The sequence below is a fragment of the Aptenodytes patagonicus genome, chromosome 6 (assembly GCF_965638725.1).
Source record: "Aptenodytes patagonicus chromosome 6, bAptPat1.pri.cur, whole genome shotgun sequence".
In the NCBI taxonomy this organism is placed as follows: Eukaryota; Metazoa; Chordata; class Aves; order Sphenisciformes; family Spheniscidae; genus Aptenodytes; species Aptenodytes patagonicus.
The window spans coordinates 28611217-28625046 of NC_134954.1; the positions used below are offsets into that span (position 1 = coordinate 28611217).

The 13830-nt window shown below is 45.0% G+C and overlaps 1 protein-coding gene across 2 annotated transcripts in view; it reads left to right on the forward strand.

Moving 5' to 3' along the window:
- Nucleotides 1–2994: 2994 nt before the first annotated feature.
- Nucleotides 2995–13830, forward strand: part of VPS8 (VPS8 subunit of CORVET complex) — an 89940-nt gene continuing 79104 nt past the window's right edge. The window contains exons 1-6 of one of the 2 annotated variants that reach the window (XM_076341748.1): nucleotides 2995–3157; nucleotides 4213–4281; nucleotides 8473–8603; nucleotides 10305–10398; nucleotides 11399–11431; nucleotides 12875–12929. In XM_076341748.1, the coding sequence (XP_076197863.1) occupies nucleotides 3032–3157; nucleotides 4213–4281; nucleotides 8473–8603; nucleotides 10305–10398; nucleotides 11399–11431; nucleotides 12875–12929 (508 nt within the window). In that variant the 5' untranslated portion in view covers nucleotides 2995–3031. The remainder of the gene's footprint in view (nucleotides 3158–4212; nucleotides 4282–8472; nucleotides 8604–10304; nucleotides 10399–11398; nucleotides 11432–12874; nucleotides 12930–13830) is intronic. The other variant, XM_076341747.1, reaches the window with a different exon arrangement.

The window sequence follows — 13830 nt, forward strand, 5'->3', positions numbered from 1 at the left end:
TCCTGCTACTGCAGGACCTCACTCCTCTCACAAGCTGCTTTGTTTCATCCTAAGACTGATCAGGAACAACAAAGAAGGTTGTTCCAAAATTTTCCTCTTGTTCTAGAGCAGAGCAGCTCTGTTGGGGAGGAAGGCCTGGTACATAATATCATGTATGTGATATTGTAAATGTGTATGATCATGTAAAGTGATGTGCTGCTGTGGTGATTGCCAGAGCCCAGAGGGCACCACTTGAGCACTTACTGACTGATTTGCTTTTCACACCTTTCAGGGAGGAGAATTAGTAGCTGTTGTAAGAGGAGCAAATGCACCATTGCTGCAGAAGACCATCCTGGAACAGCTGGCAGTGGAAAGGAAGGTTTTAGAACATGGAGGAGAGCGTGTGGTGGTAAACAGTCACTGAATCCTTAAATACCTGTAGATGTGCATGCCAGAGAAAAGGTTCAGCTCCCCAGTGCCAGCATAGCTCTAAAGCAGAGTTACTTCCTTGCAAAAGTCCTGTCCTTTTGTCTAGACTGACTCTGAAATCTAGTTAGCATGCTGCTTGAGTGTCCACAAGCCTGCGGAGCCTACCTAGATGGAGGAAACTGGAAAGGGTGACTGTGTTTTTCAAAACCTCTGTCCTATTGACGAGAGGAAAAGTAGTACATACCACCCAGCTCTGCAGGATGAAAGAGAAACTCTACTGTGATTTCTCTTGACTTGTTCACCTACCCTAAGCATTTTTTTTTATTCCCTAAAGCTACCTTCCTAATCAGCTACTAATTCCAGGATCTCTAGCTGGTCTCTTTGATGGCATTTCTCAGGCTGTGGTAGGGAACGGTTCATTGCAATCTTAGTCATTTTTGTTTCTTGGTGTGAATGATTCTGTGGATTTCTGCCTGGAGCATCTTCCGGAGCTCTGCTCATCTTTCTCACTAATCTACAGCTCCAGGCACCTGGTGCCTGTACTCTGGGATATCACTGTGTGATCAATCATTTTGCCTTTCAGCAGCTCTATAGTAACAGTGGTTGTGCAGTCTGTAATGCCTGCTGTAAAACCCTGGGCTATTGCATGGCAAATGTTCTCCTCCTTACAGCAGTGAGCTCTGGTGTCACAGCCTTGAGCCAGCCCAGCAAACTCCAGCAGCCTGCTGCTGGCAAGGTGCTGTTGGGAACAGTGTTACCGAAAAAGTGCTGCCCTTTGTTTGTTCTGAACTCTTCTACGCGATAGAACTAGGATAGTTCCTCCCTAGTTCTCATATACTGAAGTGACTCTTACTCCCTAGTCACCTTCTCCATGTCACCGATGACTTCTTTAGACTGCTATTAAATCTTCCATGAGCCTGGAGACTTTTGTCATCTTAAGTGTCATGATCCTGTTTTGGTTCCAGATTCCTAGCCTGGGCACTGCTGGTACAGGGTGTATCCTTAGAGCAGCTGGGCAGTCCTTGGAGCTGAAACCAGAGACAGCCCCAGGCCTACCCCTCCCCAGCCCAGCTGGTCTGCTGAGCCACTGTCACAGGGACCATCTTTTTGTGTGTGGTCTCCTGAATGGGATTCCTGAACTAATGGCATTTCTGAGGAACAAAAATGACTTTCCTGTCTGTAACCTGATAGTCTTAAGGCATCTTCAAAGCACAGATGATGGTGTGTTGGTAACTGCAAGCTACCTCTACTGAGCAGCTCTCTCTGGTGACATTGGCTGGCCTGTTTCTGTGAATGCTTTTTCCCCAGCTAGTCAACTGATTCAGAGCTCAGAAGGTGACCCTGGACAGGTAGATCCTCTGCTCTCACTGATGAGCTGAGCCTGGCCCTGAGAACAGCAGGAGGACTGGTTCCTGCTCAGGTGGAGGTGGAAAGTGGGGACCTGCCTGGCAGATGCTCACCTAGAGGGTAAGAGGACACTCAGGATGCTCCTTGCTCATCCACATGCTCTTGCTGCTAGGTACAAGACAGAGCCTCCTCCAAAGAGGAGGAAAACATGGCTGCTCTTCAAGAAGAACAATGGGAAGGCCAAATAGGTAAGGCAGGCACAGCTGTAGGGTGCTCCTTGTGCCCTTAGTATGTGCCTTTGCTAAAGCTGGAACCCTAAATGATGATTCAGCTGCTGCTGCTACTCAGACACCAGAGGGGCCATTCCTCCAAATGGGCACAACGTGGGCTCTCCCCCCAGTCTCTGACAGATCAGTACACAGGATAGTGTCACCTCAAAACAGTATATGTAGGCACAAATAAGAGACCAGGGTAGCTTGGGTGTCTGACATCATTAAACTCTAAGTATTTCTCCTTCCAGTGTGTGTTTTATTTTACATTTGCCAGTACTGACTCCTCCCCTTGCCTCCGAGCTTGGCAAGGGCTCTTGGAAATCCCACATGGCTTTCTTCTGTCTTGAATAACTGAAATACTGAACTAGCTGTAAATGCTGCGCAACTTTTCCAGGTGGTTTTTAAAAGAAAACATAAATGCTCAGGCACCAAATCTTGTTACACCAGCTCTTGCCTTGTGTAAAATTAGCCACGTATTCCCAAAGGCTTTCGTGTCTCACACGATTTCTAACCTACAGTGACACTTTTTCTTGGCTTTGCTGGGATGCAGCTGCAGACTGGCACTGTGCACACCAAATCCTGGGCCCCAAAATGCTCGTAATTGTAGCAAAACCCACTTGGCTTTAGCTAAGGCACCGTGGGTCTGGAAGGGGTGCAATGCATGTTGATCTCTGTCTCTCATTTCTTTACCTATTACTAATTTTTTCCCTTTTCCTTCCCTCGGAGGTTAACGCACCCGTCGGTCCCGCGCCCGGTTTCCCAGCTGTCGACGTGGAGCAGACGCGGGATTTCCCAGTAAATAAAAGGATTTCGTGTGGTAGCACCGTCGGCTCTGTCCCTCCCGGCAGTGCCGGGCGCCGCGGCCCCTTTAAGGCCGGCACGGGGGGGAAGGGTGGCCGTGCCGGGCTGCGCCTGCGCAGGGCGGGGGCGTCGCCGGACGTGGGTTCGAGTCCCGGCGGTGCCGGCCTGGTGTGGTTGCTGCCACGGCGCCCCGCAGCCCGGCGATGGAGGCGGCGCCGGAGGAGGGCGCCTGCCCCGCGGGAGCGGAGGCCGAGCCGTGCTCGGAGCCACCCGCACACCGTCTGAGCGCGGCGGAGCTCGACCGCGAGCTGGACTCCCGCAGCGAGCTGGTGCGTCGCGAACCTCCGCGCGGGCGCGGCCCCGGGGCGCGGCTCCCTGCCCGCCGCCGCAGCGCTCCCTCCCTCCGGGTGAAGCGGCCCAACGGCAGCGGGGAGGGACGCGGCCGGGCCGCGGAGCTCCGCGGTGTCCGCGCCGGCCCCCGCCCGGCTGGGCCGCTCCCCTCAGCGCCGTTGGTCGGTGGCGCGGGCGCTGGCCGCCGTGGGCCCCCTCAGGCAGCTGTGAGGGAGGGTCCGTGGAGCGGGCGGTGCGGGCCGAGGGCGGCGGGACCCCGCCGCTGTCTGCTCATTTCGGGCGGTGGCGTTTGTCCCGCCAGTGCGCTGCCGTACGCTGAAAACAGATCCTACGGGCAACTTTCACCGTGTTTAATTCTTACCTAAGAGCTCACACGTACGCAGTTCTTGCTGGTGGGCAGAACGCAGGTAACAGTCAGGCTTGTACTACGAAATTGCTAAAGGAGCAGGTAATCAAGAGTTTAAAATAATCCTGTGTCCTGGAAGATGCTGTGTCAGGCCTTAGTCGTGTAGTCAGCCAGTTTTAAGTCAATGGGAACGGACACTGAGGAGGTGTGGGGACAGAACAGCAGTAGTTACGTAGGACACGAGTGCTGGGACTAGCTTTCCTACTATAACAAACCTTGATTTTCAGTAATGTAAGTCTCAGATAAACTTTATTTTTAAGAAAACTACCTTTTTTCCCATTAGTAAGTAGTCAGAAAATCTTGTGTATCGATGTCTATCTGTATTAGAAAGGGAGCGTAACATTGGTAGTGGTGATCTTTGGAAATTAAAAAAAAAAAAACCCGGCATTTGAAATTTCAGGTCTGGGCAGAAGTCTGAGAACTATTATAATTTTCATAATAAATACCTCTTGTTCTATTGCAGAGAATGCATTTTGTATAAGAGAATCTGTAGTATATATGGTGCCTTTCTGGGTAGAGGTAGGTTGGAAGGAGTGCATACATAGGTGCTTCTTTTCCTTAGTTAAAAAAAAAATTTGGAAGGTGGAGTAGGCAGCCTAAACTCAGTCTATGGTTTCTGATGTACAGATCGATGACAAAGAATTCGACATTCCTCAAGTTGATACCCCTCCAACACTGGAGAGCATCTTAAATGAGGTGAGTGGTCCATTGGATGTGCAACCAGCTCCAATACAGGGATGATCCAGAATGAGGCAGCACATATTCCTTTGGCTCTTCTCATATTGTTTTTTCCTGGGAAATAAAATTGTGTAACTTCATAATTTCCTGATACTGATAGCTGACAAAGCACATGTTCAGTTGAGTAATGACTATGTAGTGTGTAATGAGGAATTTTGTTTTTTCAACCAAAATAGCCACAGCTGAAACAAAGGGTTTCCATCAAATTTAAGCATGTTCACCTGTGAATTTGGACAGTCACCTGAAGACTATACAGTCCATTAAAGGTCAGGGTCATCAACCAACTTTTTTTATTTTTTATTTTTTATTTTTCTAGCTAAAAATAAATGCAGAGAATTCTGGGTAGTTCTTAAGTTGTGGGAGGAGAGGAGAACTAGATTCTTCACAACTCCATTTATATTGTACATTTCATGTATTTAGCCCTCTGGCAGGAGTAATGAACTGTCTCAGCATCTAATGTTTCCTGTAGTACCTTGTAGGGGAGAACTGACTTTGTCTTGCGTATATGCAATTTAGTGCATTTTTTACAATAGCCACATGAGTGTATGATTCTTAGAAAGGAAAAAAAGGGCATGGAAGTAAAGACAAACTCCAAGAAAACAGGCTTATTAACAAACTGAGGAAATTAGAATCATAGAATCATTTAGGTTGGAAAAGACCTTTAAGATCATTGAGTCCAACCATTAACCTAGCACTGCCAAGTCCACCACTAAACCATGTCCCTAAGCACATCTACATGTCTTTTAAATACCTTCAGGGATGGTGACTCAACCGCTTCCCTGGGCAGCCTGTTCCAAGGCTTGACAACCCTTTTGGTGAAGAAATTTTTCCTAATATCTAATCTAAACCTCCCCTGGCACAACTTGAGGCCATTTCCTCTCGTCCTATCACTAGTTACTTGGGAGAAGAGACTGACACCCACCTCGCTACAACCTCCTTTCAGGTAGTTGTAGAGCGCGATAAGGTCTTCCCCCGAGCCTCCTTTTCTCCGGGCGAAACAACCCCAGTTCCCTCAGCCGCTCCTCATAAGACTCGTGCTCTAGACCCTTCACCAGCTTCGTTGCCCTTCTCTGGACACGCTCCAGCACCTCAACGTCCTTCTTGTAGTGAGGGGCCCAAATCTGAACACGGTATTCGAGGTGCGGCCTCACCAGTGCTGAGTACAGGGGGGCAATAATCACTTCCCTACTCCTGCTGGCCACACTATTTCTGATACAAGCCAGGATGCTGTTGGCCTTCTTTGGCCACCTGGGCACGCTGCCGGCTCATACTCAGCCGGCTGTTGACCAACACCCCCAGGTCCTTTTCCGACAGGCAGCTTTCCAGCCACCCTTCCCCAAGCCTGTAGGGTTGCATGAGGTTGTTGTGACCCAAGAGCAGGACCCGTCACTTGGCCTTGTTGAACCTCATACAACTGGCCTCAGCCCATTGATCCAGCCTGTCCAGGTCCCTCTGCAGAGCCTTCCTACCCTCGAGCAGATCAACACTCCCACCCAACTTGGTGTCGTCTGCAAACTTACTGAGGGTGCACTCAATCCCCTTGTCCAGATCACTGATAAAGATATTGAACAGAACTGGCCCCAGTACTGAGCCCTGGGGAACACCACTTGTTACCGGCCGCCAAGTGGATTTAACTCCATTCACCACAACTCTTTGGGCCCAGCCATCCAGCCAGTTTTTTACCCAGCAAGGAGTACTCCCGTCCAAGCCATGAGCAGCCAGTTTCTGCAGGAGAATGCTGTGGGAAATGGTGTCAAAGGCTTTACTAAAGTCTAGGTAGACAACATCTGCAGCCTTTCCCTCATCTGCTAAGCGGGTCACCTTGTCATAGAAGGAGATCAGGTTAGTCAAGCAGGACCTGCCTTTCATAAACCCATGCTGACTGGGCCTGATCACTTGGTTGTCCTGTACATGCCTCATGATGATCTGTTCCATAACATTCCCCAGCACCAAGGTCAGACTGACAGGGCTGTAAGTTCCCCAGATCCTCCTTCCAGCCCTTCTTGTAGATGGACATCACATTTGCTAACCCCCAGTCAACTGGGACCTCCCCAGTTAGCCAGGACTGCTGATAAATGGTGGAAAGTGGCTTGGTGAACACTTCCACCAGCTCCCTCAGTACCCTTGGTGGATCCCATCTGGCCCCATAGATTTGCTTGTATCTAAGTGGTGTAGCAGGTTGCTAACCATTTCCCCTTGGATTATGGGGGTTTCATTCTGCTCCCTGTCGTCCAGCTCAGGGGGCTGGGTACCCTGAGAACAACTGGTCTTACTATTAAAGACTGAGGCAAAGAAGACATTAAGTACCTCAGCCTTTTCCTCATCCTTTGTCACTATGTTTCCCCCCGCATCCAGTAAAGGATGGAGATTCTCCTTAGCCCGCCTTTTGTTGCTAATGTATTTATAGAAACATTTTTTATTGTCTTTTATGGCAGTAACCAGATGAAGTTCTAGCTGGTCTTTGGCCCTTCTAATTTTCGCCCTGCATAACCTCACAGCATCCTTGTAGTCCTCCTGAGTGGCCTGTCCCTTCTTCCAAAGGTCATAAACTCTCCTTTTTTTCCTGAGTTCCACCCAAAGCTCTCTGTTCAGCCAGGCTGGTCGTCTTCCCTGCCAGCTCGTCTTTTGGCACATGGGGACGGCCTGCTCCTGCACCTTTAAGATTTCCTTCTTGAAGAATGTCCAGCCTTCGTGGACTCCTTTGCCCTTCAGGACTGCCTCCCAAGGGACTCTGTCAACCTGTCTCCTATAACAGGCCAAAGTCTGCCCTTTGGAAGTCCAAGGTAGCAGTTCTGCTGACCACGCTCCTTACTTCTCCAAGAATTGAAAACTCTTATCATTTCATGATCGCTATGCCCAAGATGGCCTCCGACCATCACATCACCCACAAGTCCTTCTGTGTTCGCAACCACCAAATTGGTGGTTGGACTTCCTAGGAAGCCGGTATAAAGGGAAGAGGAGCCTGGGAGAGGTGACAGTTCTTTTAAAAAGCTGTATTAAAGATACAGGTATAAGGTGTCCCAAACAGATATAGTCTAGGAATGAGAGGAATAGTCATCGGTGATTTGCTGCCCAAGTAGAAGGGGATGTTGAGGGGTAGCATACAGGGGTATGTCCTGTTTCTGCTGATGCCTTGAGTGATGAGGGTAGAGAGAACTTACTGAATTTGGGTGATACCAAACTGGCAGGACGTGGTCACATCCACATCAGAGGAGTATTATCCTGGTAGTCTTAAACTTGAGAGGTAATCTGAAGAAATCATAGTTCAGTGTAGGCAAATATGAAGTTTTACTCCAATGCTATTTATCTCAGTGCATATGGGATGGGAATGACTGGCAAAGCATCTTTTGAAAAGGATTTTAGTGGAGAACAGCCTGACTGAGCCAAAAAGGTATACAGCTGCACTGGAAAACAAAAAGACACTTAATGGGCACAGGACTGCCAGCTGTAAGACAAATGAGGAGCACCTGTTGTGTTCTCCACACATTCGGCATTAGGTGGGGTATTGTGTTTGCTCTCTCTGGCTCTGTGCTTCAAGAAGAACATGAACTGTACTGAATTTAGAAGACATTGGGGAGAATGGCCATTTAAAAATTACTATAAAAACAGTCCCAGGCTAAGCCTCCGGGTGGGGGGGCGGAGAGGAGAGGAGAGGAGAGGAGATAGATAGATAGATAGATAGATAGATAGATAGATACATATGGATCACCAGCAGAAGAGCACAGAAAGAGAAGAGCAAAATCAACCCTCATAGCAGCCGGAGGGACTGCTAGACTCTTAGCCACCACTTGGTGAAGTGCTGGAGTAGATGATAAAAATTCTAGGCCTTCTTGTGGCAATTGGAGACTTTTGAGAACAGCTTAGTTAAAGGTCTGTTAAAGTTTTGATGGAGTAGATCATATCTGGGGAAGAACGATTAGTTGAATAACTTTCTCTCCAGCTCACTTCTGTGATTATTGTGAATTCTGGAAACCGGTTCTTCCACAGAATCAGTTTAGTAAAATACTACATAGTTCTGTTTTTAACATATGGGACTATCTGGTTCTTTCCTTGATTTTTCTGCTTAATTGATGCTGTTTTGCTCATGTTTCAGTTAGGGTGTTGTGCATTTTGAACGTTTAGTAAGCTGTGGTGATTCTCTTCCTTCAGACTGATGATGAAGAAGAGTCTTTCATTTTGGAGGATCCCTTTCTCTTGAACATTGATAACATGGATACGCACTCCTATGACACATCTTCTGTAGCAAGCTCTGACAGTGGGGACCGGACACACCTGAAAAGGTAATGCAGGACTGATAGCCTGGGAGGTTAAATGATTTTTGAAGGAGCACTGCTTATATCCATTAAAAACAAATTCTCCTTTTTTGAGTGGGTAGAAGGACAATCCAAAGCTAAGAGCAGTTGAAACTTCCTAAAGCACCTCCTCCCTGAGCTTTGCTGTGAGCACGCAATTTGTCTGTTACATGGGTAGGAACCCTTGATTGCATGTGTGGATTTTGTCTCCTGCTGTTACATCCTAGTGCTGAAGTCCCAGGGGGATGCTGCAGGGACTCTGGTGAAGCTGCTTTTGACAGAACAGTGTTATTCCTGCAGGATCAAGTAGGCAAAGATGGGATTTGTTTTTGCACTGAGGGCTAGCCTGTTTGAGCAATAAATGCATTTTATGGGAGATGGAGTATTTAAATGTCTCTGAATTTTAATGGAATCTTTAAAACACTGAACCATGATGACTTTAAAGAAAATCTTTCAAAGGTGTCTGATGACTTCCAGAGTCTGCAAGCAGCTGGTGGTTATTTTTAAAAGGCAAGTGAACTGCTGTCACTCCTGCAAATGGAATGCTAATCTTGACATCTGAATCAGCCTGGAATGTGATAATTAGCTATAATACTGCTGACTTGTCTCATTAATTACTCAAATGATGGCCTGATCCTACATCCTGAGCCACTCCCATGGCCTTCTTTTGTGCCATAAGAAGTTGTGATTGTTGCATGAGCAATTGCATAGGATATAAACACTCTTAAGTGTGATGGTTTATGGTGGCATATGGTGGTGTACTGACTCACTGTCTTCTTTTTTCAGATAAGATGGTTTGTATTGAGGGAAATGTTACGTGGAGTGGCTTAAACATTTTCCAGTACAGAGTGGGCAGAAAAACCTTGAAAGTGTTATTGTCATCTTTGGGTGAAGCTAGTTGCCATGTGTATGGGTCCTTAGCCATTATATAAGCTATTAACAACATGTTTCTTCAGCCTACACGTGAGCTACTTATTTGTGTACCTCTGGAGAGATAAGAACCAAATGTTTCCGTGTTAGTTTTGGAAATTTGGCTTTCTGGTGGTGTGAGCTTGGCAACAAAATTACAACTTTCCTGGGATTTTCCCCTCTACTGTGTGTGCTACAGTATACCAATGCTCTTTAGAAATAACTGTCCCTCGTACACTAGTTACTTTTTAAAGACGTTTTCTCCAAAAACAGAAATACTTAAACTTTCATATCAGATCAGCTGTGTTTTAATTGAATGTTATTCTTTAAGTATACATCCAGTTTTCCTAGGCGTCTGTATTCTGCTAATGAACCTTTTCCAATTGTGTTTTTCCTTAGATATTCACCTGTAAAGGCTGAAACTTCCTGACTCACTGAAAGATTAATTAAAGAGCAAAAGTGTTGCTTTCAGACTTTATTAATAAATTCTCAGGTTTGCAGATATGTGCTTGAAACTGACAATTTGTTTGAAGAACTTTTTTTTTTTTCCTGGGAGATGAGTTAAAAACAAATTTTATGCAGGCACAGTGGTGCATAGCAGGCTTTGCTAATAATCTCATGTCTGTTTCATTCTGTGCATGTAGGCCCCAAGAATAAGAATGGAAACCGCATGAGTTATGAGTGCATGCAGAATTTACCTGCTGGTTTAGCTGTGGGTTAGGCAAAGTTCCAAACTTTTATTCTGCTGTAATGCATTTGGTTTATTTCTTATTTCCTTAGGAGGAAAAAACTCCCAGATTCTCACTCACTCCATGGATCAGTTATACGGCTCTCGCTTCTGAAAGGAATTTCTGCCCAAATAGTATCTGCAGCAGTAAGTGTCTTTTTCTCTTGGTCACATCCATTAAGAAAAATTTGAACTTCTGGCATGGAGGAGGGTGTGTGTGATCTCCTCCCTCCCCCTACCATTAGGTCTGGATAATACTAACATGTTTGGTACATGAACTACTAACTAGTAATCCCTAGCCAGTAGTGAGTCAGGTATTACTGACTTATTGCAGCAGCAATATGGTAGGTCCTCTTTAACACTGATTTGCGTTGCTAGATGTCATTAAACCTGGTGGGAAATGTTAATATAAAATGATAGTAGTGCTATTGTTCTGCTTGCTTGAAGATGCTGGAAACAGGTTTGCTTAATGCCTGCAGTGGGCACAGAACACACTCATTGTTCTGAGCTGAACGAGGAGCAGGTTTGCATGTTCCTGCGTCTGTGACACTGCCCTTCAGGCATGGGTGGAATAGAGCTGGTCTATAGCTCGTACTGCCGGGGAAAACTGACTGTCCAAGATCAGAGCTAAGGTAGTGATTTATAAAGTGTATGATTTCTGAAGCGTGCAAGGTAGGCTTGTTAGAATACAGGTGACTCATCTGTGAGTGTTTTGTGATGGCTGTGTGAGCAGGGTCTCAATGTTACTTGCTGTTACTTGCGTTGATGGAGGTGTGGGTGAGCCACCTGAATGGGAAGCTAATAATGTGTGCTTGAGAGGGGAGAGGGAAGTAGTTTTACAGTCGATATCTATGCCGTGTACACAGAGAATACTGAAAACTGTTATTAAGATTAGACTGTTTTGAGAAGAACACAGTAACTTTCGGATGGAATTACAGGATATTCTGCTTTCTCTCCATTTCTGTGCACTTTCTCATCCCTTCTGGGTATTTCTAGCCAGTGGTTCCCTCAGCACTGTGTGCCCTGGTGGGACTATTAAAATGCAACTTGTGTTAATTTTTCTGCATGTTGTACTTCTAATTATTAGACACATGCATGGAGCTGGGAGTTCTGTCTCTCTTACTCATGACTTGTCCTGTTTTTCTAGGACAAAGTGGATGCTGGTTTGCCCACTGCAATTGTAAGTACTCTAACAATTTTCAGGTACTGCATAGTTAGTTTTCATGCAAGTTTGTTAAAGCAGTAGTTTAAGACAGCTGATAAATGCATCTTCCTTCTTACCCTTACTAAGAATTTTCAAATATGAGGGGTGGGAGAAGCAGCATAAAACATCTGGTTCCTGGAGGCAGAGTTCAACCTTTCTTAACTGCCCAGCTGTTCCTCTGCTGATCAAGCCCCACGCTCTCCCCTTTTTCATGCCATCACCAGGGCTTGTTAGTTGAACACCTAACCTTTCCCCATAAGGTAAGTGTTCATCTGTTGAACTCAATTTCCCTAGCTATTTCTTCTTTGCCAGTTATTGCTTTGACTCCTAACAATTTTTTGAAGAAACTTAAACTGAAATGCTCATAAAGTGATGGGTTCAAAATCTCTACGGCTCTGATGTAACTGAAATATGACCTTAAAATATAAAATTTCACTAAAAGCCCGTCTGAAAGATACTCCTGCAATTTGCATTAACTTCTTGAAGTCAAGCATGCTAATTAAAATACATCAGAAGTGAAGCTGTCTATAGTTAAAGGAGAAGGGAAACGTTTTAAGGAGGTGAAATACAGCAAGTATTTGTTCTGCCCTTGTGAAATGAGTTTTAATGTTTTACGAAGAAATTAAAGATGTGCTTGGTTGCTTTGACTGTAGTAGCAGCAATCCATAAGAAATTATGCTTTTTGTTTAAAAAAGAAAAAGGAAGAAAACCATAGTCACATCTAAGGCAAAAGGTTGCACAGCAAAATTGGAAGCACACTGTGACTGATATGCACATAGGATAAAAACCTGTACTTACACACTCCAGACATTAAAGCACTTATTTTTTTTTAATGACTTATACTTGCTAAGAAATAAAAAGTAGAACAACATTAATATATCTACAGCATGATATGATTTCTATTAAGTTTTATTTAATTGGGTGCAGGTTTGCAAGAGTGATAGAATCTTGGAGCTATGTTTAATTCCCCATGGAAGGAAGTTGGAATCTCTGTGGACTGTCTCTTCAGGGGACCAGCGCTGCCCAGGGTTGTAGAAGAGTTCAGATGTGGATGTAGCAGCTGAGTGAGAAAAACCCTCTGAGTATTTATACTCAGCTACCACACCAAAAGAATGAGGCTGACTTTACAGAGAAGAAATTTCACTGTGGGTACCACTCTGAGCATTTGAATTTCAAACAGCAGAGGAAAAGGCAGCCCTCTGAACTTGAGAAGATCTGTGTGATGGTTGTTCAGGTGTAATACTTCTCTAGCTTTCACGTAGGAATTGCTTGTCACTTACAAATCAGAAAATGGTTATATCTATAACCTTCTAAATCTTCCCCTTTTGGCAAACTTTGCATGAGTGTAGTGAGAGTTTAAGTGGTGGATTTGTGACTGACATTTCTTCTACTTTCAATCTTTCTGCATGACTATTTCAGGCAGCATCAAATCTGATAGCAGTGGGGACTTCCCATGGGTTAGCACTGATATTTGGTAAGTTAAAAATAAAGTTTTTGAGTTTTTTGCGTTTTAATGATCTTAAAAAAAACCCCAAACAAACAGAAGCAAAAAAACCCAGCCTGAATTAGAACTGCAGGGTGGATTTCTTCTAATATGTTCTGTTTGTGATAAATGTGATTTTCTTTCAGTAAAGAAATAAAGAACAAATAATATTTTAGTTGTCCTTATTCACATATTTCTTCTGCTTTGTTGGAGATTGGCACATTGATATGGAGAAATTTAGCTCCGTGGCAATTGTCTAAAGAGCCTTTTCTATGTTTAAATATAAATTGCTCTGTTTTCATGTGGAAGAAACCAGAACCAGTATACAACCATCATCTCATGCAGTATTAATATTCTTCTCCCCTATGCCATAACAGCTGCCAGCATTAGGGAAATTAAAATGTGCTTCTTAGGAAGTGGAACTTCTGACCCATGGCTACCTGCAGGCTTGCATCATAGGTTTCTCCTTCCCTGACCTTCCCCTGCACCAGTTACCTCTGCGTCCCTTCATTCTGTTATTCTTTCATTCCTCTTATCAGCAAAGTTTCTTAAAAAAGTTTCTGAGCTTGTGCCTCTGTTTATCCAGCTCACCAGCTGGGCAAGAACAGCTCTTGAATTGCTCCCATACACATGGAGTTTTTGCGCCTTTGCTCTATGCAGCACCAAATTCTTAACAATTTTAGAAATTTCATTATCTTCTCTACTTTTCTTTCAAAGTTGGCTGAAATTATTCAAGAGACCAAAAGTTACAGGGGGCAGGATACAACAGAAGGATGGGAAGGACTGTGACAGTGTAAGACTCACCTTCCTGGGTATTTGGACATTAAACTATTTGATGCCATTTGCTTAATCCAGTATTGAAACAATTACAGGATGTGCTTAATCTGAATAT